The sequence below is a fragment of the Podarcis raffonei genome, chromosome 16, assembly GCF_027172205.1.
Source record: "Podarcis raffonei isolate rPodRaf1 chromosome 16, rPodRaf1.pri, whole genome shotgun sequence".
Classification (NCBI taxonomy): Eukaryota; Metazoa; Chordata; class Lepidosauria; order Squamata; family Lacertidae; genus Podarcis; species Podarcis raffonei.
In genome coordinates, this window is record NC_070617.1 from 7,782,664 (window position 1) to 7,807,065 (window position 24,402).

General features: G+C 49.6%; 1 protein-coding gene across 2 annotated transcripts in view; it reads right to left on the bottom strand.

Annotated features, from left to right (window-relative positions):
• NPR1 (natriuretic peptide receptor 1) overlaps positions 1-24,402 on the bottom strand; it is a 59,328-nt gene that overhangs the window by 25,775 nt on the left and 9,151 nt on the right. For both annotated transcript variants that reach the window (XM_053368681.1, XM_053368682.1), the window contains exons 2-8: positions 12,172-12,371; positions 8,038-8,151; positions 5,583-5,718; positions 3,930-4,021; positions 2,437-2,572; positions 2,083-2,167; positions 689-809 (exon numbers count right to left, since the gene is read on the bottom strand). In XM_053368681.1, the coding sequence (XP_053224656.1) occupies positions 689-809; positions 2,083-2,167; positions 2,437-2,572; positions 3,930-4,021; positions 5,583-5,718; positions 8,038-8,151; positions 12,172-12,371 (884 nt within the window). The remainder of the gene's footprint in view (positions 1-688; positions 810-2,082; positions 2,168-2,436; positions 2,573-3,929; positions 4,022-5,582; positions 5,719-8,037; positions 8,152-12,171; positions 12,372-24,402) is intronic.

A 24,402-nucleotide genomic window follows, 5' to 3' on the forward strand; every position in this document is an offset into this window, starting at 1 on the left:
TTAAAGTGGCACCAAAGTGGTTGAAGCAGAGCGCAGAGGCTGCATGGTGCAGTGGTTAGAGCTGGAGGAAGACCTGGGAAAAGACCAGGGTTCACATCCCCACTCAGTCATGAAACTCTTGGGCTGACCCCTCCCTCTCAGCCTAACCTGCCTCAAAGGGTTGTTGTGAGATGGGAAAGAGAACCATGAATGCTGCCGTGAACTCCTTGGAGGAAAAGGCGGGATATAAATGAAATGAATAATAATAATAATAATAATAATAATAATAATAATAATAATAATAATTTATTATTTATACCCCGCCCATCTGGCTGGGTTTCCCCAGCCACTCTGGGTGGCTTCCAACAAAATATTAAAATACAATAGTGCGTCAAACATTAAAAGCTTCCCTAAACAGGGCTGCCTTCAGATGTCTTCTAAAAGTCTGGTAGTTGTTTTTCTCTTTGACATATACCGTATTTTTCCATGTATAAGACGCCCCCTATTTTGGGGGACTCCAAATTAAGAAAACACCCCCTCAGCACTACCCGTTTTAAACCTAATTTTCTGGTTAAAAAAACCTAGTCTCATACACAGAAAAATATGGTAAATAATATTGGTTAGAAACAAGAGGAAGGGGCTTCTGGAAGATGGATGGGACCTGGGGATAGCTCAGTCGGTAAAGCATGAGTAGGGTTCGATAACTCACCAGGGAGAGAGTGAGTTTGCTCCCCATGCTGCGGAGGTTCTTCTCCAAGTTGCTGGACTGGACGTCCTCCCATTGCACCCGCCACAGCTCAGAGGCCAGTTCCTTCTCCAGCTTCAGTTTCCTGGGAGAGGAGGCGAGGGCAGCGGCAGAGGTCAGGGCTCACGGACTTCTGGCCTGGCAAGCTTCCCACCCAAGCTGCTGCCTCCTTCCTCTCTTATCACTACAAATGCACAATCGCAAACGTATCGCCTTGCAAAACTGCGTTCTTTATCTGAGGTCTTGCTCCGTGGGCCCTCTCCCATGGTGGCGACACAAGTAATAATAATAATTTATTATTTATACCCCGCCCATCTGGCTGGGTTTCCCCAGCCACTCTGGGCAGCTTCCAACAGAATATTAAAATCCAATAATCTATTAAACATTCAAAGCTTCCCTAAACAGGGCTGCCTTCAGGTGTCTTCTAAAAGAACAGGCCTTCTTGGTGGTGGCTCCCTGTTTAGGGAATGCTCTCCCCAGGGAAGCACGCCTGGTGCCATCACTATCTGTTTTAGGCGCCAGGGGGGAATTCATATTCACCCAGATCTTAATTTTCTGCCGTGCAGTGGGCTTGCATCTTATAAAAGGTAAAGGGACCCCTGACCATTAGGTCCAGTTGTGGCCGATTCTGGGGTTGCGGCGTTCATCTTGCTCTATAGGCCAAGGGAGCTGGCGTACAGCTTCTGAGTCATGTGGCCAGCAAGACTAAGCCACTTCTGGAGAACCAGAGCAGCACATGGAAACACCGTTTACCTTCCCACCAGAGTGGTACCTATTTATCTACTTGCACTTTGACGTGCTTTTGAACTGCTGGGTTGGCAGGAGCAGGGACCGAGCAACGGGAGCTCACCCCGTCGCGGGGATTTGAACCGCCGACCTTCTGATAGGCAAGTCCTAGGCTCTGTGGTTTAACACACAGCGCCACCCACGTCCTTGCATCTTATACACACACACACAAATTCCTATGTACTGTATTAGGTTGGTTTATCCTTGTTTTCCATGTTCATTTTTTTGTAAGCTGCATTGTGTTCCATTTTTAGGAACCGCCTTACTTTTTATGTTTGTGAGTTGTCAGACACAGAGGACAAAACAAGTTAGAAGGGGAATAGGCACCAGGTGGCATCCATCTTAGTTCTACTTACACGCATTGCAATTAACGGAGCTGAGTTAGCCACGTTAACTGATTTAAGTGGGTCTACTCTGAGTAGGATTAGCCCCCGAATACAACTCATTACTTTCCAGCAGGACCTGTGTCAGGTAGCTGGCCAGCAAACAAACAGAAGGAAATCAGGTCGAATCCAGCAGGGCCGTTCTTACTTTTGGCAGCACCTGTCCACAAACTCTGCCCAGCCACTCACCTGTACACAAAGAAAGCTGTGACAATGATGACGGACAGGACCAAGGTCATCGTGAGGGATAGGATCTCCAGCAGAGAGAAGGAGGCTGTAGCCAAGAGAAGGAAATGAAGGGAGAGGGAAGGACAACCATTAGCCAGCCATTTCCCCTTAAAACTAGGGAGGAGAGCCTTTTCCTAAAGCCTGAGGGCCAGATATCGTCTTCTGAGCAGCCTTCCAAGGGCCACATTCTTGGCTTCTGAAAAACAGGGGGTCCTTAGCTAATTGGGAACCACTGGGTTAAGCCCAACTGGATCAGCCCCCAAGGTAACCCCACACAGCCAACAGAAGGGGCCTTCTTGGGATCCCCTCCAGTACCTTTTTGGCAGGCCGGGTTGGTGTTCTCGAAACCACAGAAGGGCACATCCTTTGGGATGCCGTTCCCTGGCCAGTGGATATCCTTTCCGGGAACCATCTTGATCTTCTTGGTGATTCCGTTGTAAGTGGCGACGATCTGTGGGAAGAAAGGGGTCGGGGGGGCGTGGAGAGAAGGGAGAAGAGAAGGAGATGGAGGCAGGGTACCATTTCCCCTCCTTGGTGAGGATGAGCCCGAGGGCCACATTCTTTTCTGGGAACCATGTTGGGGGCCGCACAGCAGTGGTGGGGGAGGAGCCAGGAGTAAAAGTGGGCAGAGCCACAAATGTAACTTTTGGCTTTGGACAGTGGACTGGTTTCTATGCACAAACACACAAGCACACACAAATACACAAGCACACACACACACATCATGAAGAGGTAGACTTCAAGGAGGAGTGGAAACCTTTTGTTGAATATCTGAAGAATTATTGTAAACATGTTAAAACGTACGTAGGTGTTATGTACTGAGTTGAATAGGATCCAAAATGCAGTAGTCTGATTGGTCCTAGAACAATAGGATTCAGAATGCAGCAGTCTGATTGGTCCACAGGAGCCACCCAATCCAGCTCCAGGTAGAAGTGAATCCGCAACCTGATTGGGCTACAGGAGAATCCCGGAACTAGCCAATCACGTGGGGCCCATTGTGTAAATAATGTATATAAAGCAGACAATCTGGGGGAACTTCCATTCCTCCTCACCACTATGAGCGGAATAAAGAGCATGAAATCCACTCTCGACTCCGAGTATATTTCAGTAGGATTTGAATGAATAACAGCAGTTGAATACTTGTTGGGGTACAGTGTGGAAAAGATAAAGCATAGAATATTTATAATATGCAGCAAATTTAGAAACTGCAGGGGAATCCATGGAGGGGTTGAGGGGAACTCAAACGTGAAATGGATGTATATTTGGAAGTATGTATCGTCTTGAAAACTTTTGAAATTTAGAAATAAACTTCAAAACAAACTCAAACACACAAACACACCTCTGCATCCTCTATCCAGGCAAGCAAAGGGCCTGGTCAGAGTTGAAGGACAAATTCCAGAGAGGCAAAAGTACCCAAGGAGGGACTGCACAAAGCAGGAATGATAAGGGACGCAGCCTCCAGAGTGGGGTTGGGGAAGAGTCCTGGGGGCCAAATAAAGAGGCTGCAGGGCCACATTCGTTCCCCATGATGGAGGACCCCTGCTCTATGGACGTGGGTTAAGGTCTTCAAGTCTGACAGCTTTGAAGAGCTTCTTCACACAGCATGCCCCACCAGCGGAACTCACTGCCACAAGGGCATGGTGACAATCACTGGTTTAAATGGCTCTGAAAAGGAGACGGGGGATTTCCGTGGCTGAGGGGTCTCATCACTGGCTCTTACCCATGATGCCCCCACGTTCAGGGAGGGGGTCTACCTTTGAATACATGTTGTGGGGAGAACAGACAGTCAAACAACAAATGGAGCAAACCTCAAACTCCCCCTCCGTCGGGTTCATGTCCCAGAGGGAAAAATCCATCTCCCGGTCGCCGCTCTCGTCGATCTTCAGGGTCCCTGTGACCCCTGCCGAAAGAAGGAAGGAGAGGGGGAAAAACAGCAATCCCACACTGGTCCTTGAGAAGAGGTGAACATATCTGCCACACAAATCTCAATGGGTCTACTCTGAGCACATCCTGACACATCCAACCTCTGTTCAAAAACCTTCACGTTTCTTCTGACTTGGTCTTTCTTTCGAAAGGAAAAGCATCACAACTGGACAGATGGGGCTTCCTGGCTATAGAAGGCAATGTGGTCGCACCCATGCCATACATTTATAAACTATGTAAAGTAAAGGTAAAGGGACCCCTGACCATTAGGTTCAGTCGTGGCCGACTCTGGGGTTGCGCACTCATCTCGCTTTATTGGCCGAGGGAGCCGGCATACAGCTTCCAGGTCATGTGGCCAGCAAGACTAAGCCGCTTCTGGCGAACCAGAGCAGTGCACAGAAACGCCGTTTACCTTCCTGCTGGAGCGGTACCTATTTATCTACTTGCACTTTTGACGTGCTTTCGTACTGCTAGGTTGGCAGGAGCAGGGACCGAGCAACGGGAGCTCACCCCGTCGCAGGGATTGAACCGCCAGCCTTCTGATTGGCAAGTCCTAGGCTCTGTGGTTTAACCCACAGCGCCACCCGCGTCCCTAATCCATCTCTATGTAGCTTCCCACAAAGAATGTAGCTTCCCACAAAGAATGCTGGGAACTGTAGTTCCCCTCTCGCAAAGCCACAATTTCCAGCACTCTACAAACTACAGCTCCCAGGATTCTTCCAAAGGAAGTAATGTGCTTTAAATGTATGAGGTTGTGTTTGACTATGTTCTACTCAGAGGAGACCCACTGAAATTAATGGCTCTACACAATACCATAAGGAGAGTCAGCTGGATCAGGGCAATGGCCCATCTAGTCCGGCCATCCTGTTCTCACAGCAGCCCACCCGATGCCTATAGGAAACCCTTGAGCAGGATTGGACCACAAGAGGCCTCTCAGAAACATCCCTGCCTCTGACCACGGATCTTCTCCATGGATTTCTCCAATCCTCTTTTAAAGCCATCCTGGTTTGTGGCCATCCTCACCACATCTTGTGGCAGCGAGTTCCACAGCTCAGCTATGTGCTGCACTGAGATGGATTTTCTTTCACCCACCCTGAATCTTTAACAGGAGATGGCGGGGATTGAACCCACGACCCCTCTGCATGTGAAAAGGGAGTTCTACCGCTGAACTACAGTCCCTGACCAGCAACCATTCTTTTTGTGGCATAACAGTTTGAGTAAGGTTTCCTAAACTTGGGTCTCTGGCTGTTTTTGGACTACAATTCCCATCCTCCCTGATCCACTTGTCCTCCTAGCTAGGAATGATGGGAGCTGTAGTCCAACAACAGCTGGAGACCCAAGTTTAGACCAGGACCTGGGAGAGGCCAGGGTTCGAATCCCCACTCAGCCACGGAACTCACCTTGGGGGCAAGTCCCTTCCTCTCAGCCAAGCCTACCTCACAGGGTTGTTGGGAGGAGAAAAAGAAGGGGGGGAACATTTAAAACAAAAACAAAAAAACCCAACAGCACGAAACCTGGGAGGGATGAGAGGTACTGACCATAAAAAGTCCGGTTCTGCATCTGGCGGGTGGTCAAGGTGGCGTTGGAGAAGGATCCCTCCTGCTGCAGCATCTCACTGGCTGCTTGAGCGTAGAGCATCACCCCGTCGTGAAAGGCAGCAGCGATGAAGTTTTTCTGGAAAGCAAGAAGGCCAAGCCAGTTAGATTTGCCTCTGCGCCACTCAGCCAGGGGGGAGGAACAGGACGGGTGCCACCAGACCAGGAGGGAGTCCTTTCCGGCCACAGCGCCAACTTCAGAATGCCAACTCATCGGCGAGGTTAGAATCAATGGGGCACGTACCGCCGCTCACTGTGCGACTGCGGCAGTTGGGTCAAAATGTTTGGGGAGTTCGGTTTATAATAAACAGGGTGCCGGCGTCGTTTATAACAATGGAGAGCCAGTAACAGCCTAGTGCCTGGGTAGGCAAACGAAGGCCCGGGGGGCAGGATCCGGCCCAATCGCCTTCTAAATCCAGCCCGCAGACGTTCTGGGAATCAATGTGTTTTTACATGAGTAGAATGTGTCCTTTAATTTAAAATGCATCTCTAGGTTATTTGTGGGGCCTGCCTGGTGTTTTCACATGAGCAGAATGTGTCCTTTTGTTTAAAATGCATCTCTGGGTTATTTGTGGGGCCTGCCTGGTGTTTTTACATGAGTAGAATGTGTGCTTTTATTTAAAATGCATCTCTGGGTTATTTGTGGGGCATAGGAATTCATTCATTTCCCCCAAAAAAAGATATAGTCCGGCCTCCCACAAAGTCTGAGGGACAGTGGACTGGCCCCCTGCTGAAAAAGCTTGCTGACCCCTGGCCTACTGGTTAGAGCACTGGAGTAGGACGTGGGAGGGAGCAGGGTGCGTAGCTCACGGGGCCTGGCCTACCTCACAGGGTTTTTATGAGGATAAAATGGGGAGGGGAGAACCATGCAGCTCAACTCGGACACATTCCTTGGCTTGTTTACCCAGAGGTCAAACCTGTTTCCTACAACTTTGCTTCCCCTCTGAAGTTGAGAGTCACCGTTTCATCCCAGCCCGAGGGCCAAATCCCCTCCGGGGCAACTTTCTGGGGGCCGCATGCCTTCGTGGATGGGCCAGAGGTGGAAGTGGGTGGGGGGGGAGGTCAGGGCAGGTGGGTCAATGGGTGCGACCATCACCTTAGTACGGAAATCTCTGAAATGTCCTTTTTTCACACGGAATGCAGTGTAGCGGTTAGAGTGCTGTACTAGAACCCAGGAGCGGCCAGGGTTCGAATCCCGCTTGGCTACGTGAATTTTGCTGGGTGTGACCTTGGGCATGAAGCTCTCTTAGAAGGGGAAGAAATGGAGGCAGTGAGAGATTTTACTTTCTTGCGCTCCACAATTACTGCAGATGGTGGCAGCAGTCACAAAATTAAAAGACGCCTGCTTCTTGGGAGAAAAGCAATGACCAACCTAGACAGCATCTTTAAAAGCAGAGACATCACCTTGCCAACAAAGGTCCGTATAGTTAAAGCTATGGTTTTCCCAGTAGTGATGTATGGAAGTGAGAGCTGGACCATAAGGAAGGCTGATCGCCAAAGAATTGATGCTTTTGAATTGTGGTGCTGGAGGAGACTCTTGAGAGTCCCATGGACTGCAAGAAGATCAAACCTCTCTATTCTGAAGGAAATCAGCCCTGAGTGCTCACTGGAAGGACAGATCCTGAAGCTGAGGCTCCAATACTTTGGCCACCTCATGAGAAGAGAAGACTCTCTAGAAAAGACCCTGACGTTGGGAAAGATGGAGGGCACAAGGAGAAGGGGACGACAGAGGACGAGATGGTTGGACAGTGTTCTCAAAGCTACCAGCATGAGTTTGACCAAACTGCGGGAGGCAGTGGAAGACAGGAGTGCCTGGTGTGCTCTGGTCCAGGGGGTCACGAAAAGTCGGACACGACTAAATGACTAAACAACAACAACAATATAAATCCAACCTCTCAGACCAAGTGGGCAGCAAGAGTCCTTTGACAGTAGGCCACACACTGATTCAAATTTCCATATTGTAAATTAAAAGTGTTTGCGATATATTCTATACTATTTAATTTACACTATATATTTATATTATGTGTGTATGTGTGTATAACATGACACAATTGGTAGTCTTAATGTATTTCATTATTAAACCAACTGAATACACAAACAGATGGGTGTGTTTTCATTGACAACGCAAAGGGATTGCTTTCCACCCCCTTGGAGGAAAAGGCAGCGCATTGATTTAAATAAATGAATAACAAAAACATGCGCCGTTGAGAAATAGTGGATTGTGCGTTGCCCTAAGGTGACGCTGTTAAATATTTCCAGTGAAGGCAATGATGCTTTCTTATGGAAAGGAGACAAAAGCAACAAAAGGCAGGCATTCCCAGTCAATAGGCCTCCCCCAGACCCTCTTTGACTGCTGTGGGGAACCAGGAAGGCAAATCTACCATCGCTGCTTCCTTACCAGCCCGTCTTCCATGGTGAAATTGAACTGTGCTTGAGCCCCTTCCTTGACCTCCTGCAGGAACGGCCTGTATTCCGGGTTGGTGGGCTCTGCGTACGTGATGATCATGACGGCCTAGCAGAGGGCGAGAGGGAGACGTGCGCTCAAAATCACTTGGAATCATTACGGAACAGTAGGGACCAACCCCTCCACAGTGCAGGAATCCCAGCTAAGGAACCCCCCTGACTGTCGGCCACCCAACCTCTGTTTAATAACCTCCAACGAAGGAGAGTCCGCCGCCATCTGTTCATCGTCAAACAGCTCTTGCCTTCAGAAAGTTCTCCCTAATGTTTAGCCGGAATCTCCTCTTGGAAGTTCGGAAGCAGGGGGCGATGGGAACAGCCCTCCCTCCGTGATTCACCCCCCAAAATCAGGTCCTTGAAGGTACACTGCTCCTGTCTATGGAGTTTCCACTTAGCTATTTTGCTTTATAGCAATTGAGAGACATTCATGAACATACCTTAAGCCCCTCGTTTTAAGAAACCAACCAGGGGTGGCAAAGCTGTGACCATCCAAGGTTGTGTCAAACTCAGTTATACTCAGAGTAGACCCCCTGAATTTCATGGGCCTAAGGTAGTCATGGCTGTTAATTTAAATGGGTTTAACGCTGGATATAACAGTGGGCTTCAAAAAAACAAAACTAGTTTGTATTAAGGATTTTCTTGTGTTACAAAACAAATAAACAAGGGGAAGTACATACAGTGTCTCCATTATTCAGCTCATAAAATCTTTTTCACAGTTTGTGAAACCCCTCTGTTATTAAAGCCTTCTAAGCCAGAGGTGGGATGCGGGTGGCGCTGTGGGTTAAACCACAGAGCCTAGGATTTGCCGATCAGAAGGTCGGTGGTTCGAATCCCCGCGACAGGGTGAGCTCCCGTTGCTCGGTCCCTGCTCCTACCAACCTAGCAGTTCAAAAGCACATCAAAGTGCAAGTAGATAAATAGGTACCGCTTCGGCGGGAAGGTAAACGGCGTTTCCGTGCGCTGCTCTGGTTCTCCAGAAGCGGCTTAGTCATTCTGGCCACATGACCCGGAAGCTGTACGCCGGCTCCCTCAGCCAGTAAAGCGAGATGAGCGCCGCAACCCCAGAGTCGGCCACGACTGGACCTAATGGTCAGGGGTCCCTTTACCTTTTTTAAGCCAGAGGTGGAGAACCTGGGACCCAACAGCTGAAAGTGGCCCCCTAAGCCTCTCTACTTGGCCCTTGAAACGCTCTCCCCAGGCCACAGCCCTCATTCTCAGCTGTGCGTAGAGTTGGAAGGGACCCTGACAGTCATCTAGTCCAACCCTCTGAAATGCAGGAATCTCAGCTAAAGCATCCATGACAGGTGGCCGTCCAACCTCTGCTTAGAAACCTCCAAGGAAAGAGAGTCCACCACTCCTGAGGGAGACCGTGTCCTCGAACTCAGATCCTGCCTTTGTGAGAGGGCGGGGGGGGGGGTGTCCGCAAGTATGTAGAAATTAGCTCTACCAAACCACAGGTGAAATTTCCACCTGTTGCCCAGCTCACTTTCCCCGCTAGCCTTGCCCACCTCTGCCGTGCGGCCCTCGGAAGGTTCCCCAGACATAAATGCGGCCCTCAGATTGAAAACAAAGTTGTGTGTCTCCCAACCACCAATCTAAGCCAACAGGCATCGAGAGGCAATGAATCCTGCCCCTCTCCCCATAGATATTCAGGCCGGCTCTCAGCTCCCTGGGCTATTAATAGCCTATAACTTGCCCGCTACTCCGGGGGAATTATCTTGCTTCCTTCCTCTCACGCCGGAGAAAAGCAAAGCCGGCCAGGTTTGGCCAAAGTCATTGCCCTTCCCCTCCACCCTAAACCACCCTCAGCGCCCCTCTCCACGGACGGGATCTTGTGCGGGGAGGGAAACCAGTCCAAAAAGGCATGACAGGGGCGCCGGGTGGGATTCGAACCCGGTACTCCAGGAGTTAAATGGGTGGGTGGGTGGGTGGCAGGAAGGAAGGAAGGAAGAATAAAGAATTTGCCGAGGCCCGAGAATACAATCCATCGCCTTCGGGCCCATAGGAAGTTGCCTCACGCAGACTGACCGTTGCTCCAGCTAGCGCAGGGTTACCTACACTGACTGGCAGCAGCTCACAGGGAGCCTTTCCCAGACCTACTTGGGGCCTCCTACACACAAAGCAGGAGCTATAGTCGTTCCCCTGATTTAAGTAAGGTTCTAGTCCTCATTGTTCGGAATAAACGCCTGGTTTCAAGCACTGCCTAAGACCGGCTGTAAGGCCCAGAGCCTGGCTTGCAAGATTCCTAGCCAGGCTTGACCAACCCGAAAACTTCATTCTGAGGTGCAGATACATGCAACTCTTTTCTCTTTGGCAGGTTGAGAAGAGTTCCCTACCAGGACAGACTTTGCTCGTGCGCTCAAGACATCGAGTCCATAAAACATATTTTGCTGTACTGTGCGAAACATGAGCAAGCCAGGGCTGAACTGATATTACCCTTGCTGGTACCTTTCCCGGGAAAATCAGAGGCTCACTGTGTCAGGTTCCTATTGGAAGACCGGTCAAACACTAGAACATTAGCAGTGGCGAAGTTTTTATCGGTGGTTGCAAGAACCAACGATCCCTATCTTTAAGTCTGAACAAAATGCTTGTTTAACCTGGAGGTAGGCTGTCTGAATTGTGCATTGCTTTGTAACAATTTGTTGAGTCTCTGGACTGTAATAAAGATTGATTGATTAATTTTCTCTTGTAAGCAGGATACTGCCTGAACCGCAGCTCCCTTCTGTGCCTGAAGAGGGTGTCGTGATTCCCAAGCGCAGAACTGAGGCCTAGTAACTTGAGACCCCGGCAAGTCTTGACAATGGCCATCTCAGCTGCCAACCTCAGCCCGTCTCGGCCTCAGGGCAGCTTCCAAGCCCGTCACAAAGCCTCATTGTCATGCCCGTTTCCGATGCTCCCAAGGCGCTGGGATCCCCGCCAGGCACTCGCAGTCCCCCCACAGAAGCACAGCAACCTCCGCAAGGCCTCCTCTGCCAGGTGTTCTTGGCACAATGGCCATGTTTCTCTCTTTCTCTCTCGGCGGCCGCTTCCTGGCAAAGCATCCGCGCCTTTTAACAGCTTCCTGACCGGGAGAAGTTCCAGAAGTCCAGCTTCCCCTGTCACCTGCCGTTGCCAGGAAGAAGCTTCCCCGGTTGAATTTCTGCCCGTCGCTTGGCTTTTTTTCAAGCTCGAGGGCCGCTTCCCCTCATCAGTGACCTTCCAGGGGCCGCATGCCTGTGGTGGGCAGGGTAACTGAAGGCTATATTCAGCCAGAGGTCTCCCTTCCTGGGCATGGGGAGTGGGGCATATGCCACACAGAGGCCCAAGGGCCAGTTAGAGAGGGCCCGAGGGCCACATTCCATCGTGGGTGGGGCCAGAGGCAAAGTAGGCGGAGCAACAGATGGGACCCTGACATTGAACAGAGGGACACACCAAGAAAAGTCAGAATTTTCCACACACCGCCTATTAAAAGACTACAATTCCCAACACGGTTTATCCATCAGTCCCAGGGAACTCTGGGAACTATAGCTCTGTGAGGGGAATAAGGGACACCTAATAACCCTCAGCGCCCTTTAACAAACTACCATTCCCAGTATTCAATGAGGGGGGAGCAATGGCTGTTTAAAGTGATATCAAAGCACTCTTAAATGCATGGTGTGAATGTGTGAATGTTAAGTCCATTAATTTCAATGGGTCTTAATTGAGTGGGGCTTAATTGCCACGGATTCCCCCAAAGAATTATGGGAGCTGTAGTTTGTTAAGGGTGCTGAGGGTTGCTAGGAGACTCCCCCATTCCCCTTCAGAAAGCTGCAATTCACAGAGGTGGCTTCACAATCAATTCCTCTTCCCAGGTTTAAAGTGGCATTGCAGTGCTTTAAATGTACGGTGTCAAAATGGCCATTAATCTCAGCGGGTTTCCACTCTGAGAGGGGCTTAATTGCCTACAACCCAGAAGTCCACACTGCGGGGGGGGGAAAGAATGGACAAACGCTGTCAAATACGTACAAATGCATATTCGTTTCAGCTCAAACCGCACGCGATGGAGAAGGGACCGCCCGCCGGGGTGGTGTTGACGACTGCACAGGACCCTTACCTTGTAGGCCTCGCGGGCAACGGTGTCGTTTCCGTCGCCCCGTCGCCAGGGGAGCTGCCGGTCGGGGAATGTGGAGCTCTGCAGGCTCGCCCCAAAGAGGTCGATGTAGAGGAAGGCGTATTCGCCCGCGGCGAGCCCCTCGCGATGCGCGTGGACCATGAGCTCGCGGAAGATGTCGGGGGCGCAGCAGACGAACACAACTGCAAGGCAGAGAAAGGGAGGCTGTGAACAGGGCGGCCGCTACGGTCGCAAAGGCGTCTCGACACACCGGGGTGGGAAATGTGGAAGGAGGTGCCCCGCTGTGGGATGAGAGAAAGCAAATCACTAACATGTTGGGTTATTTCATTTCATTTCATTCTTTAAATTTAGCCACCGTATTTTTCGCTCCATAAGACGCACCAGACCATAAGACGCACCTAGTTTTTGGAGGAGGAAAACAAGAAAAAAAATATTCTGAATCTCAGAAGCCAGAACAACAAGAGGGATCGCTGCGCAGCGAAAGCAGCGATCCCTCTTGCTGTTCTGGCTTCTGGGATAGCTGCGCAGCCTGCATTCACTCCATAAGACGCACACACATTTACCCTTACTTTTTAGGAGGGAAAAAGTGAGTCTTACAGAACAAAAAATACAGTATTTCTTTTTATAATGGCACAGCTCCTGCCCACCTAGCCATTCGAAAGCATGTCAAAGTGCAAGTAGATAAATAGGTACTGCTCTGGCGGGAAGGTAAATGGCATTTCTGTGCGCTGCTCTGGTTTCGCCAGCCACATGACCTGGAAGCTGTCTGCGGACAAACGTCGGCTCCCTCAGCCAATAAAGCAAGATGAGCGCCGCAACCCCAGAGTCGTCCGCAACTGGACCTAATGGTCAGAGGTCCCTTTACCTTTACCTTTAAGAATACATCCATAAGTACATAAACCACATGTCTGAAATAGAACAGCAATCCTGAAGCCATCTTGACTCTTAATGACCCCAAATATTTCCTCTGCAGAAGGAAATATCTTAGGAAAACCTCTCCCAATGGTTCTTTTCACTTACAAATCTTTCAGCTCCTGTCTTAAGGGCATCATTTGCATAGGAATAGGGTCCGCCTGAGACCTGGATTTGATAAATAGGTACCACTCCGGCGGGAAGGTAAACGGCGTTTCCGTGCGCTGCTCTGGTTCACCAGAAGTGTCTTAGTCCTGCTGGCCACATGACCCGGAACCTGTACGCCGGCTCCCTTGGCCAGTAAAGCGAGATGAGCACCGCAACCCCAGAGTCGGTCACGACTGGACCTAATGGTCAGGGGTCCCTTTACCTTTACCTTTTTATCCATTTCTATACCCATTACTTAGCTGGAGAAACTGCAAAATCGGTTTCGGTTCTCAAACTGTTTCAGAAACTCAGGTTTGCCTTTCAGTGTGAAACAAGTCACATTTCGCATCCCGCATCTAAGATAATCCTGGCAGGTTCTTTTATAGAAAGGTCTGGAAAGCTGACTGCAAACTGATCATAACACACTGGAATGTCGCTTCCCCACACACACTTTCCCCCCACCTCTGAGAGATCAAATTCCCGCCGCCTCAGGGGTTGTGCACACACTTTCCCCTGTTTTCCATCCTTGCTGAGTTGGAAATACAGTGGTACCTTGGTTCTCAAACTTTATCTGTTCCAAAAGTCCATTCCAAAACCAAAGCGTCCCCAAACCAAGACATGCTTTCCCATAGAAAGTAATGCAAAACAGATTAATCCGTTCCAGACTTTTAAAAACAACCCCTAAAACAGCAATTTAACATGAATTTTACTATATAATGAGACCACTGATCTATAAAATGAAAGCAATAAACAATGTACAGTACTGCAATCACACAATCAATCAATCAATCAATCAATCAGTAGCTGAACTGAGTTCCACAAAGTCACAAAAACAAAACAAAAAGAGCGGCAGAAACAAAAAGGCAAAATAAATAGCAAAAACAAACAGACCTCAGCGTAACACTCAAAACGGAAGTGTGGCACTTAAAACAGAAACATAAGACTCAAAACAGAGCACGTTCGGCTTCCAAAGAAAGTCCACAAACCGGAACACTTACCGTATTTTTCCGTGTATAACACACACACACACACACAAACACGTGTATAAGACGCCCCCTATTTTTTGGGGACTCAAAATTAAGAAAATGCAGTATGCACTATCCGTGTATGAGACGACCCCTTATTTTAAACTTCAAAAATATAGTCTTATTCACAGAAAAATATGGTACTTCTGGGTTTGCAGTGTTTGGGTGTTGTTTGAGTACCAAGGCGTTTGAGAACCAAGGTACCACTGTACAAAAAACAGCCATTTTTCTTCCACCCTCCCTGCTCCCCCTAAAAAATAAATAAGCTGGGCTGCGCACACCCAAGTCGGCAGCCAAATCCTCTCCGCTGGGAGCCATCGGCACCTCCGGGAGGTTGCGAAAGGAGAGCTGTCTGTCGGCGTTAAAAAGGCGCTTCCCATTCCTTGACCAGATTCTTCTCCTCTTGCCAGGCCCTCGTCAGAGAGGGGGGAAAAGAAGAGAGCAAACTGGAGCGAAAGGAGTACAAATAAGGCATCTGTCAAGAGACCGCCTCTCCCCTTTGTTGATTTGCGTTTGGAGCACACAGGAAGGACTAGGGCATGGGAGAGCAGGGTTCAAATCTCCACTCAGCCAGAAAGCGTGCTGGGTGTGAGCTTGGGCCAATCACCATCTCTTAGCCTGACCTACCTCACAGGGTTGTTGTGAGAAGGAAATGGGGGAGGAGAACCCACGTACGCCACCTTGAAATCCTAAATGGAATAAATAATAATAAGGCGCTAGTCCTCAAGGGAGTCTCCCTGTTGCCTCTCTGCAAGAGCAGCGTTCCCTCATTCAGCCTCTGAAAGGTATTCTCTCGCACGCCTCTGCAATCAGCTCCAACCGGATTGTCCTGTCATGAGGGCAAGAAAAGAGGGCAAAATTTGGGGTTCTGGAACCCCAGTATCTGGACGCGGGTGGTGCTGTGGGTTAAACCACAGAGCCTAGGGCTTGCCGATCAGAAGGTCGGCGGTTCAAATCCCTGCGACGGGGTGAGCTCCCGCTGTTCGGTCCCAGCTCCCGCCAACCTAGCAGTTTGAAAGCACGTCAAAGTGCAAGTAGATAAATAGGTACCGCTCCGGTGGGAAGGTAAACGGCGTTTCCGTGCGCTGCTCTGGTTCGCCAGAAGCGGCTTAGTCCTGCTGGCCACATGACCCGGAAGCTGTACGCCGGCTCCCTCGGCCAATAAAGCGAGATGAGCACTGCAACACCAGAGTCGGTCACGACTGGACCTAATGGTCAGGGGTCCCTTTACCTTTATATGGAAAACAGATTTAAAAAGCAAATAACTTATTTCTCTTATCTTACAAGGCTGTATTGCCAAATCCCGGGAGAGCTTTAATATTAATGATTTTGATTGCTGGCATTCAAGGGGTTGGCAGATTGCCCAGCTGGAAAAGATCTCTCACAAACTGAACAGAACTGAAATGACATTTCCCCCCCTTCCATATATGCCATGATTTTATTTCTTCTACAAAATGTTGAGGCGCATGATCGCTCTGGGCGACCAGTCTATGCAAACCTATAAAGAACCTTTATTCTCAGCAAAGAAGGAACTCACAGGTGGGGAAACGCTTTTTTTTTTTTAGCTATTAATTTTTAAGGGGATCTTTGCAGGAGTTAATCCTTCATTATCCCTTTGGAGCTGCGCTGTGTTTTCGTACTTTTGCGCTTCCGGACTGCGAGACTAAAATGTTCAATTTGTGGTTTCTCTTCTGTTTGTTATGCTGGAACTTTTGTGTTGCTGCTGTTAAGAAAAATAACTAATAATAATAATAATAATAATAATAATAATACTGATAAACAAGGGATGAATGGGCTGGTAAATCACCGGAAGAGAACTGACTGCGGAGTCAATGAACCTGCAGGCCGCAGCAGAGAGAGAAAAGATTTGGGGAGTTGGCAGTGGGAAACAGGTGAGTCTCTGAGATGGATGCTAATATGCACAAGTCTGCTTTCTGTGCTGGTCCTGTGGGCTAACCGAGAGGCGAGGTCCAAGTCTGGTCTGTGGTCAAAGGCACAACATGGAGGCAGTCTGTAGTAGCTGAATCAGGGTGCAGGGCAGGGAGTCGGGTGAAGTCAGGAACAGGGAGCCAGGGCGGGTCAGGAGCTACTGCAGGATAGCAGGACAGGGTTCAGGCAGGAACTAGCAACCAACAATGTTGCTCCCGCAACTTGGGACTGGGGCTGGCTGGCTTTTATCTGCCCCGAGGCATAGGGCGGCCCCAATCCTCAGGTGACTCGCCTCTCCTGGCCTGGAGGCGAGCACTCCTCCTGCAGGAACTTAGTTCCCTCCGCCTCTCTGCCCTGAGCCTCTGCAGCTCAGGAGAGGCTGGAGGGTTACCGGACCCAGAGGCAACCTCAGCCTCCCCTGATGGGGCTGAGAGTGGAGCACCTGCAGGCAATGGGTCCTCCATCCCCTCAGGAGCCAGAGCAGACTCAGCTGGTGCCTGCACCTGAGGATCCAGCACAGGTGAGGACCCTTCAGGCTCATGCCCCAGCCCTGGCTCAGCTGGTGCTGGAGGCGAGGTGTTATGTACTGAGTTGAATAGGATCCAAAAGGCAGCAGTCTGATTGGTCCTAGAACAATAAGGTCAAGAATGCAGCAGTCTGGTTGGTCCTAGAACAATGCAGCAGTATGATTGGTCCGCAGGAGCCACCCAATCCAACTCCAGGTGGAAGTGAATCCGCAACCTGATTGGCCTACAGGAGAATCCCAGAATTAGCCAATCACGTGCGGCCCATTGTGTAAATAATGTATATAAAGCAGATATTGTAGGGAACTTTCATTCCTCACTACTATGAGCTGAATAAAGAGCATGAAATCCACACTCAACTCCGAGTATATTTCACGGGGAATCCTGTGTAGGCTGGGATTCCTCAGGTTCAGCGTCCAAATTCCAGGCCATCACACCTTCTCCCTTTGGGATGGGGCCCAGGACAAAGGCACCTAAGGGTGGAGGCCAGTCCTGGTCACTGAACCGCACTCTGAAAAAAACGCTCTGTCCGACCAGGATCAGGAAACGGCGACTCAGCAAAACAGGAAAACGCTGGCTCAGGGGGGCCAAGCTTGCGGCGGTGACCCCTCCCCGTGGACAGAACGCGTCCCTTGACCTCCGCAGCCGGTGGAAGGGGGGGAGTTCGGGCGGGAAGGACTCTCAGCAGGAAAATAACAGGATGTCTCTTGGCCGGGGGCCCAAGAGAGGGTGAAAATTAGTGAAAGGAGCCCAGGCTAAGCCCTGGACACCCTGCCCTTCGCCACCACTGCTTCCGCCTTCAGTTGGCCACAGAAAGTCCTGTCACCTTTTTTCTCCCGGTTGGGAAAGGGCTCCTGTGCCTTGGCTTATTCTTGTGAGTTGGGCCACAGGTCCACCTCGCATAGTGCTGCCTACTCAGGCCGGCAGCAGCTTTCTCTTTCCGCATCGTAGAATCACAGAATGGAAGGCGTGTACTTTTGTAAACCGATAAAATCTTTAATAAAAATAATAAGAGTTGGAAGGCACTACAAGGGTCATCTATTCCAGGGGTCAGCAAACTTTTTCAGCAGGGGGTTGGTCCACTGTCCCTCAGACTTTGTGGGGGGCCGGACTATATTTTTTTGGGGAGGGGGGGGAATGAACGAATTCCTATGCCCCACAAATAACCCGGAGATGCATTTTGAATAAAAGGACACATTCTACTCGTGTAAAAACACACTGATTCCCGGACCGTCCGTGGGCCGGATTGAGAAGGCGATTGGGCCAGATCCAGGCCCCAGGTCTCAGTTTGCCTACCCATGGTCTAGTCCAGGAATTTTTTGCCCAACGTGGGGTTTGAGTTATAGCATAGAACACAACTGCCTTATCATGGGACATCTAGAAAGGATAACGCGACGCAGCTACACAAGAACACGAGTCATTCCCAAAATATAATTATAAAGGAGCCTCTTGCATAAGTACCTTAAGCATGCTTACAATGAGAGGTGTGAGCTTACAATATCTTTTGATGCTCTCGTTTCCAAAAGATATCTCTCCGCATTCTGCAAATAAAAATATATATTTATATTGATACTATACTACGCTGCACTGAAATGTTTAAATGTTTCTGTGATTGTCCTTGAATCTTCCCAGCCTTTACTGCCACACCCTTTGAGAAGCACTGCTCTAACCCCGACACCATGTTGGCTGTAAAAAAGAACATTTTTGTTGAAATGCAATCATGTGGGAGAATGGGGGACACCTGGGCCTCAGAGGAGCCTCGGTGCTTAGTATTTCCGGTCCGAATTTCTGTTCTCAGCAGTGATTCAGCCCAGATCAGTGATACGTACAGAGACACAACAGGGAAGCCCCTTCCCCCAAAGGCGAGTCAGTCTGACGCCCCTCTGCTTGAAGAATCCAGTCGCACCCAAACGCAATATTGGAGAGTGTTATGAGAATTACAAGGTCTAAGATATAAAATATAAACCACTTGTCTGAAATAGTATAGGAGAACAATCGTGAAGCCATTTTGACTCTCCCAAATTGATCTCAAATATTTCTCTGCAAGGGGGAAGGAAATGGGAAAAACTCCCCATTGTCTCTTTGCTCACAAATCCTGTCTTAAGGGTGTATCTGTGTATGAATAGGGTGAGCCTGTGATCTGGATTCAGGAACTGAGTGTTTACCATCACAAAAGAATGGCCAGATTGCCCAAGTAATACAATCAGTGACCATTATCAGGTACCCCGGCAGACAGGTTTTCTGCTGTAGACCGCCTCTTCTGTGATGTATGTATGATGTATTGGGGAGGTGGTCTTGAGCTAGAGGGTGGGCAATTTCAAAAGTCTATATAAGGGCTTGCACACCATTGTTCTGGGTTCCTCCTCCCTCCTGCGTGTGGTGAGTGGGGACCCTGTTGCAACAGTTTAACAAAGATCAGGCTTACTAGCCGCTTTGCTTCTCAATATTCTCTGCTTGGCCTCTGTTATTTTCTCCTCCTGATAGAGAACATACATAAGGACTCTATACAGGCTCTTGGGTACCCCATAAGGGAAAAGGAGCAATTTTTTTCTTATAAGAGACAGAATAAATGATGCTACACTTTTCAGGCTGCATCTGGGATTTGATGTGCCCAGCTGTGGGCACCACATCGAATCATAGACTTGGAAGGGGGACCCCGGGGGACATCTAGCCAGACCCCATGCAATGCAGGACTTTAAGGAGGGCACTAGCAAACTGTCCGGAGGGGAAGACCCCAGCGCTCAATAGCCGGGAGAATCGAAGGTTTTAAAGAGAGACGTGATGCCTTCAAGTATCTTATGTCTTGTACAGGCTTGTCTCTTGTTGCTCCAGTGACTTGCACCTTCCAAACATCATTCCACTTTAGCAGTTGATGCAATAATACCAATCATTCCACTTTACTGGGGTGCATTCAGACACGGGGGGATATTCATAATAATAATTTAGTATTTATACCCCTTCCAACAAAAGATTAAAAATACAGTGGTACCTCGGGCTACAGATGCTTCAGGTTGCAGACTCCGCTAACCCAGAAATAGTACCTCGGGTTAAGAACTTTGCTTCAGGATGAGAACAGAAATCGTGCAGCGGCAGCAGGAGGCCCCATTAGCTAAAGTGGTACCTCAGGTTAAAAACAGTTTCAGGTTAAGAACGGACCTGCAGAACAAATTAAGTTCTTAACCCGAGGTACCACTGTACATTAAAATGTCAGTCATTAAATACTCCCCTAAACAGGGCTGCCTTCAGATGTCTTCTAAACATCAGATAGTTGTTTATTTATTTGACATCTGGTGGGAGGGCGTTCCACAGGGCAGGTGCCACTACCGAGAAGGCCCTCTGCCTGGTTCCCTGTAACCTCACTTCTCGCAGGGAGGGAACTGCCAGAAGGCCCTCAGAGCTGGACCTCAGTGTCCGGGCAGAATGATGGGGGTGGAGACGCTCCTTCAGGTATACTGGGCCAAGGCCGTTTAGGGCTTTAAAGGTCAGCACCAACACTTTGAATTGTGCTCGGAAACAACCTGGAGCCAATGTAGGTCTTTCAATACGGTGTTATGTGGTCTCAGTGGCTGCTCCCAGTCACCAGTCTAGCTGCCGCATTCTGGATTAGTTGCAGTTTCCGGGTCACCTTCAAAAGTAGCCCCACGTAGAGCGCATTGCGGTAGTCCAAGCGGGAGATAACCAGAGCATGCACCACTCTGGCGAAGCAGTCCGCGGGCAGGTAGGGTCTCATCCTGCGTACCAGATGGAGCTGGTAGACAGCCGCCCTGGACACAGAATTGACCTGCGCCTCCGTGGACAGCTGTGAGTCCAGAATGACTCCCAGGCTGCGCACCTGGTCCTTCAGGGGCACAGTTGCCCCATTCAGGACCAGGGAGTCCTCCACACCTGCTTACCCCCTGTCCCCCAACAACAGTACTTCTGTATTGCCAGGATTCAACCTCAATCTGTTAGCCGCCATCTATCCATATTCAGATGTGGGGGATATTGCTAGTGTGCCCCCTCCCGTTTTCTGCTCTTCGTTTCAAACAACAACAACACATCCTTCTAGCCTCCAGGCATGTGGGGAAACAGAACAATTGCAGAGTAAAACGGCTGGCGGAAGACAGCCGTCCACAATGTTTTCAGAGAGGAGGGACACCGCACCCCAGGCACTGACCTTTGGCCCAGGGATAGGTGGTGCAGTTTGCAAGCAAAGGTCTATTTATATCCGGGGAAGACTGGAGAGCTTTGGTTCTTCTTCTGGTTAAAGATAAGGTTTAGAAGAAGCCTAGAGTGTCCTCCACAAGGTTATCAGCTGTTCAGAACGGAGATATTGAACCCGAGACCTTCTGCACGCAAGGCAGGCAATGTGCCACCAAGTTCCATCCCTTGGTAGGCCACAGGCCTCCGATGGCACAAGACACTCCCTCTGCCTGAGCTGGAAATATGAGGCTAGTTCAGAAGTGGGGATCTGTGCTTCTATAGACGATGGTCACCTGTTAGTTCATAGGACCAATGAAGGCTGCCTTATTCCAATTCAGACCTTTGGTCCATCCATCTCAGGGGTCAGCAAACTTTTTCAGCAGGGGGCCAGTCCACTGTCCCTCAGACCTTGGGGGGAGGGCGGACTATATGGGGGGGGGGGGAATGAACGAATTCCTATGCCCCACAAATAACCCAGAGATGCGTTTTAAATAAAAGCACACATTGTATTCATGTAAAAACACCAGGCAGGCCCCACAAATAAACCAGAGGTGCATTTTTAATAAAAGGACACATTCCACTCATGTAAAAACACACTGATTCACGGATCATCTACGGGCCGGATTTAGAAGGCGATTGGGCCGGATCCAGCCCCCGGGCCTTAGTTTGCCTACCCATGATCCAGCTCAATAGTGTACACACTGAGTGGCAGCAACTGTCCAGGGCAGGCTTCCTCAACCTCGGCCCTCTAGATGTTTTTTGGCCTACAACTCCCATGATCCCTAGCTAGCAGGACCAGTGGTCAGGGATGATGGGAATTGTAGTCTCAAAACATCTGGAGGGCCGAGATTGAGGAAGCCTGGCCCAGGGTTTCATACAGGATATTCCCAGCTCTGCCTGGGGATCGAACCCCGTACCTTCTGCACTCAAAGCACGTGCTCTTTCACTGAGCTACGGCTCATCTCCTATCTAAGGAACAGGAAGGCCTCGCGAGCCCCCCTGGCAGTGCCAGCCAACCGTTTTATTGCCGCTCCGGAGGCACCGGCTCTACGTTTCCCTCGGCGGTGAGAAACTCCGGGGAACATTCCTGACGGAACGCAGAGCAGCCCCAGAAATAGCAGCCGCCCTAGACAACAACAAAGACCCACACCAGGCTGAGAAAACAATCTCGAGCAAAAAGGGGTGTGTGGAAGTGAGCCAGAGCTGGGGGGGGGCTAGGGGGAAGGCCAAACAAGCCCCTCTGGGATCCCAGCCATTTTGGGTCGCATCCACACAGTGCATTCCAAGAACGCGGCTTCCCCCAAAAGAATCCTGGGTGCCTTGCCACAGAGCTACAATTCCCAGCAGCCTTAAACTACGCTTCCCGGGATCCAGGAGAGTGGAAACGTGTGCTTTTAAATGTGCATTACGTGTTTGGTGTGGATGTGTCCTTTGTTGCAGGGAACCACCCCAAAACAGAAAGGGTCACCCTAGAGGTGAAAAGTCCAGGTCATATCCACACATGGGCATAGGGAGGGGGGCAGCTGCTCCCCCCCCCAAATCAAGTAAAATAAAAACACTTAACTATAAGGAGAAATATTTGAAATATTTGAAATGGAAATGAGATCACTTGGAAGATGCTGTGGCAAATTTTAGCAACCCAACCTGCAACCCAACCTGCAACCCAACTGAGCGATAGGCTGAGTTTCCTGCACGAAAGGGACGCTTTCAAGCCACAGAGAAGTCTTCTTACCCTTTGTGCTGGCTGGGGCCAATCAGAATGGAGGGAGGGGAGTCGGCCACTGAGGATGGGCTCCCGGGGTCACTTTGGAGAAGGTGCGTGGGAAAAACACAGGAGCAGTTTGTTCTGCACGCTCCAAAGCTACGTATTGTCAGGACCAGGTTAGCAATAACTCGCACAGTGCCAGGGAAGTTCTCCTCTTATTCAAAGAAACAAAGCAGCTCTGGAGGCCAGGCCTAGTGAGCGCAGCAGCTCTTCCGGTAGAGTTGCGAGGACTGTGACTTCCCCCAGCTCCCTAAGTCTCCTCCTCCTCCAGTTCCTTCCCAAGCAATCTGGGACTCCAACGCCTTGTCTGCCTGTACTCGGCCCTCTTCATACCTCTCCTGGTCCTGGGAGACCAGGGGGCAGGAGGGGAGCTGCCCCTCGCAGGAGGGGGAGACCTCCTGGATTCTTCGGCAGCCTGCCTCATCTCGGCCTCTTGGCCCCCTCCTCTCCAGCCTCTGCTTCTGCCTCCGATTCTGCACTGCTCTATGCCACACACTCTCCCTGCTCACAAAAGCCTGTTGCCTTTTCAGGTTCCAACACCTCCTCCTCCCGGTCGTCTCCCTTTTCTCCCTCTGACCACTCCTGGTTGTCCCACCGCCACTCCCCTGGCCCTGAGCACAGAGATACCACTTTGACCCTCCCGGCTTCCAAAGAATCCTGGGAGCTTTAGTTTGCTAAGGATGCTCAAACCCTGGTAGCAATGAACTGGAAAGGGGAAAATGATCCAACATTCTCGGATTGGCAATGTAAATCACAGGAATATGCAGAAATGTCGCAATTGACTAACAGTTTGAGAGGTAATACAAGACAAGTGTTTGTCCAAAAACGGGATAAATGTAAGAGATATCTACGAAACCATCACAGTGGTATAATATCTATGGCAGCATCCGTTTGACCCTCGTCTAAAGTAACCCATAAGAAACAAGACAAAAGGTACAAATTGTTGTAAGAATGTATTAGAAAATATAGAAAGAGTCAGCTAATAATGATAGGTACATTCATCATCAGAAAAAGAGTATGCACCAGGAAATGATAGGCTGTTCTCATTTATTTTAATTGAGGCTAGTAAAAAGATTAGGGGGGGAAAAGAGACAGCATAAATCTTTTGTAAACATATACAAGACTATTTGTATATGGTTTATACGGTTCTGTTTATATTTTTCTTCATTCATGAATGTGTACATTATCTATGTTATATACAAATTTCAATAAAGTATATTTTTTTTAAAGAGAGAGGGAGAGAGAGAGTTGTCAGGAGACGCTGTCTCCCCTTGCAAAGCTACCAAAGTTTTACAGCCAACCCCCTGCTTCCCAGGGAACTCTGTACATGGTAGAGGTCTCAGGTCTGACATATTTGAATGGTCTGCACCCCTGCGGCTGGGAGATCCTGTACTCTTCCTTTTTCCGGCCACATTCACTTCTCCATCCATTTGCAACTTAACAAGGAGGCACAGAAGGAAAACCAGAACCAGGCTTCTTATTGCAAATTGCAACAACCACCGATCTGACTATCAGGCTTACGTTCTCTGCTCTGCCTCCTGTGTGAGACACAGCCCTTTGTTTGAAGGCAGCTGCCATGCCCCCTCTTAAATCTTCTCTTCTGCAGGCTAAACATACCCAGTTCTTTTCAAAAAAGTGTCACACACACACAAAACCTGCTGGATCTAGCCCTGCGTCCTGTTCTCACAGTGGCCGACCAGATGCAGCCCACTAGCAGGAATTAACTGCA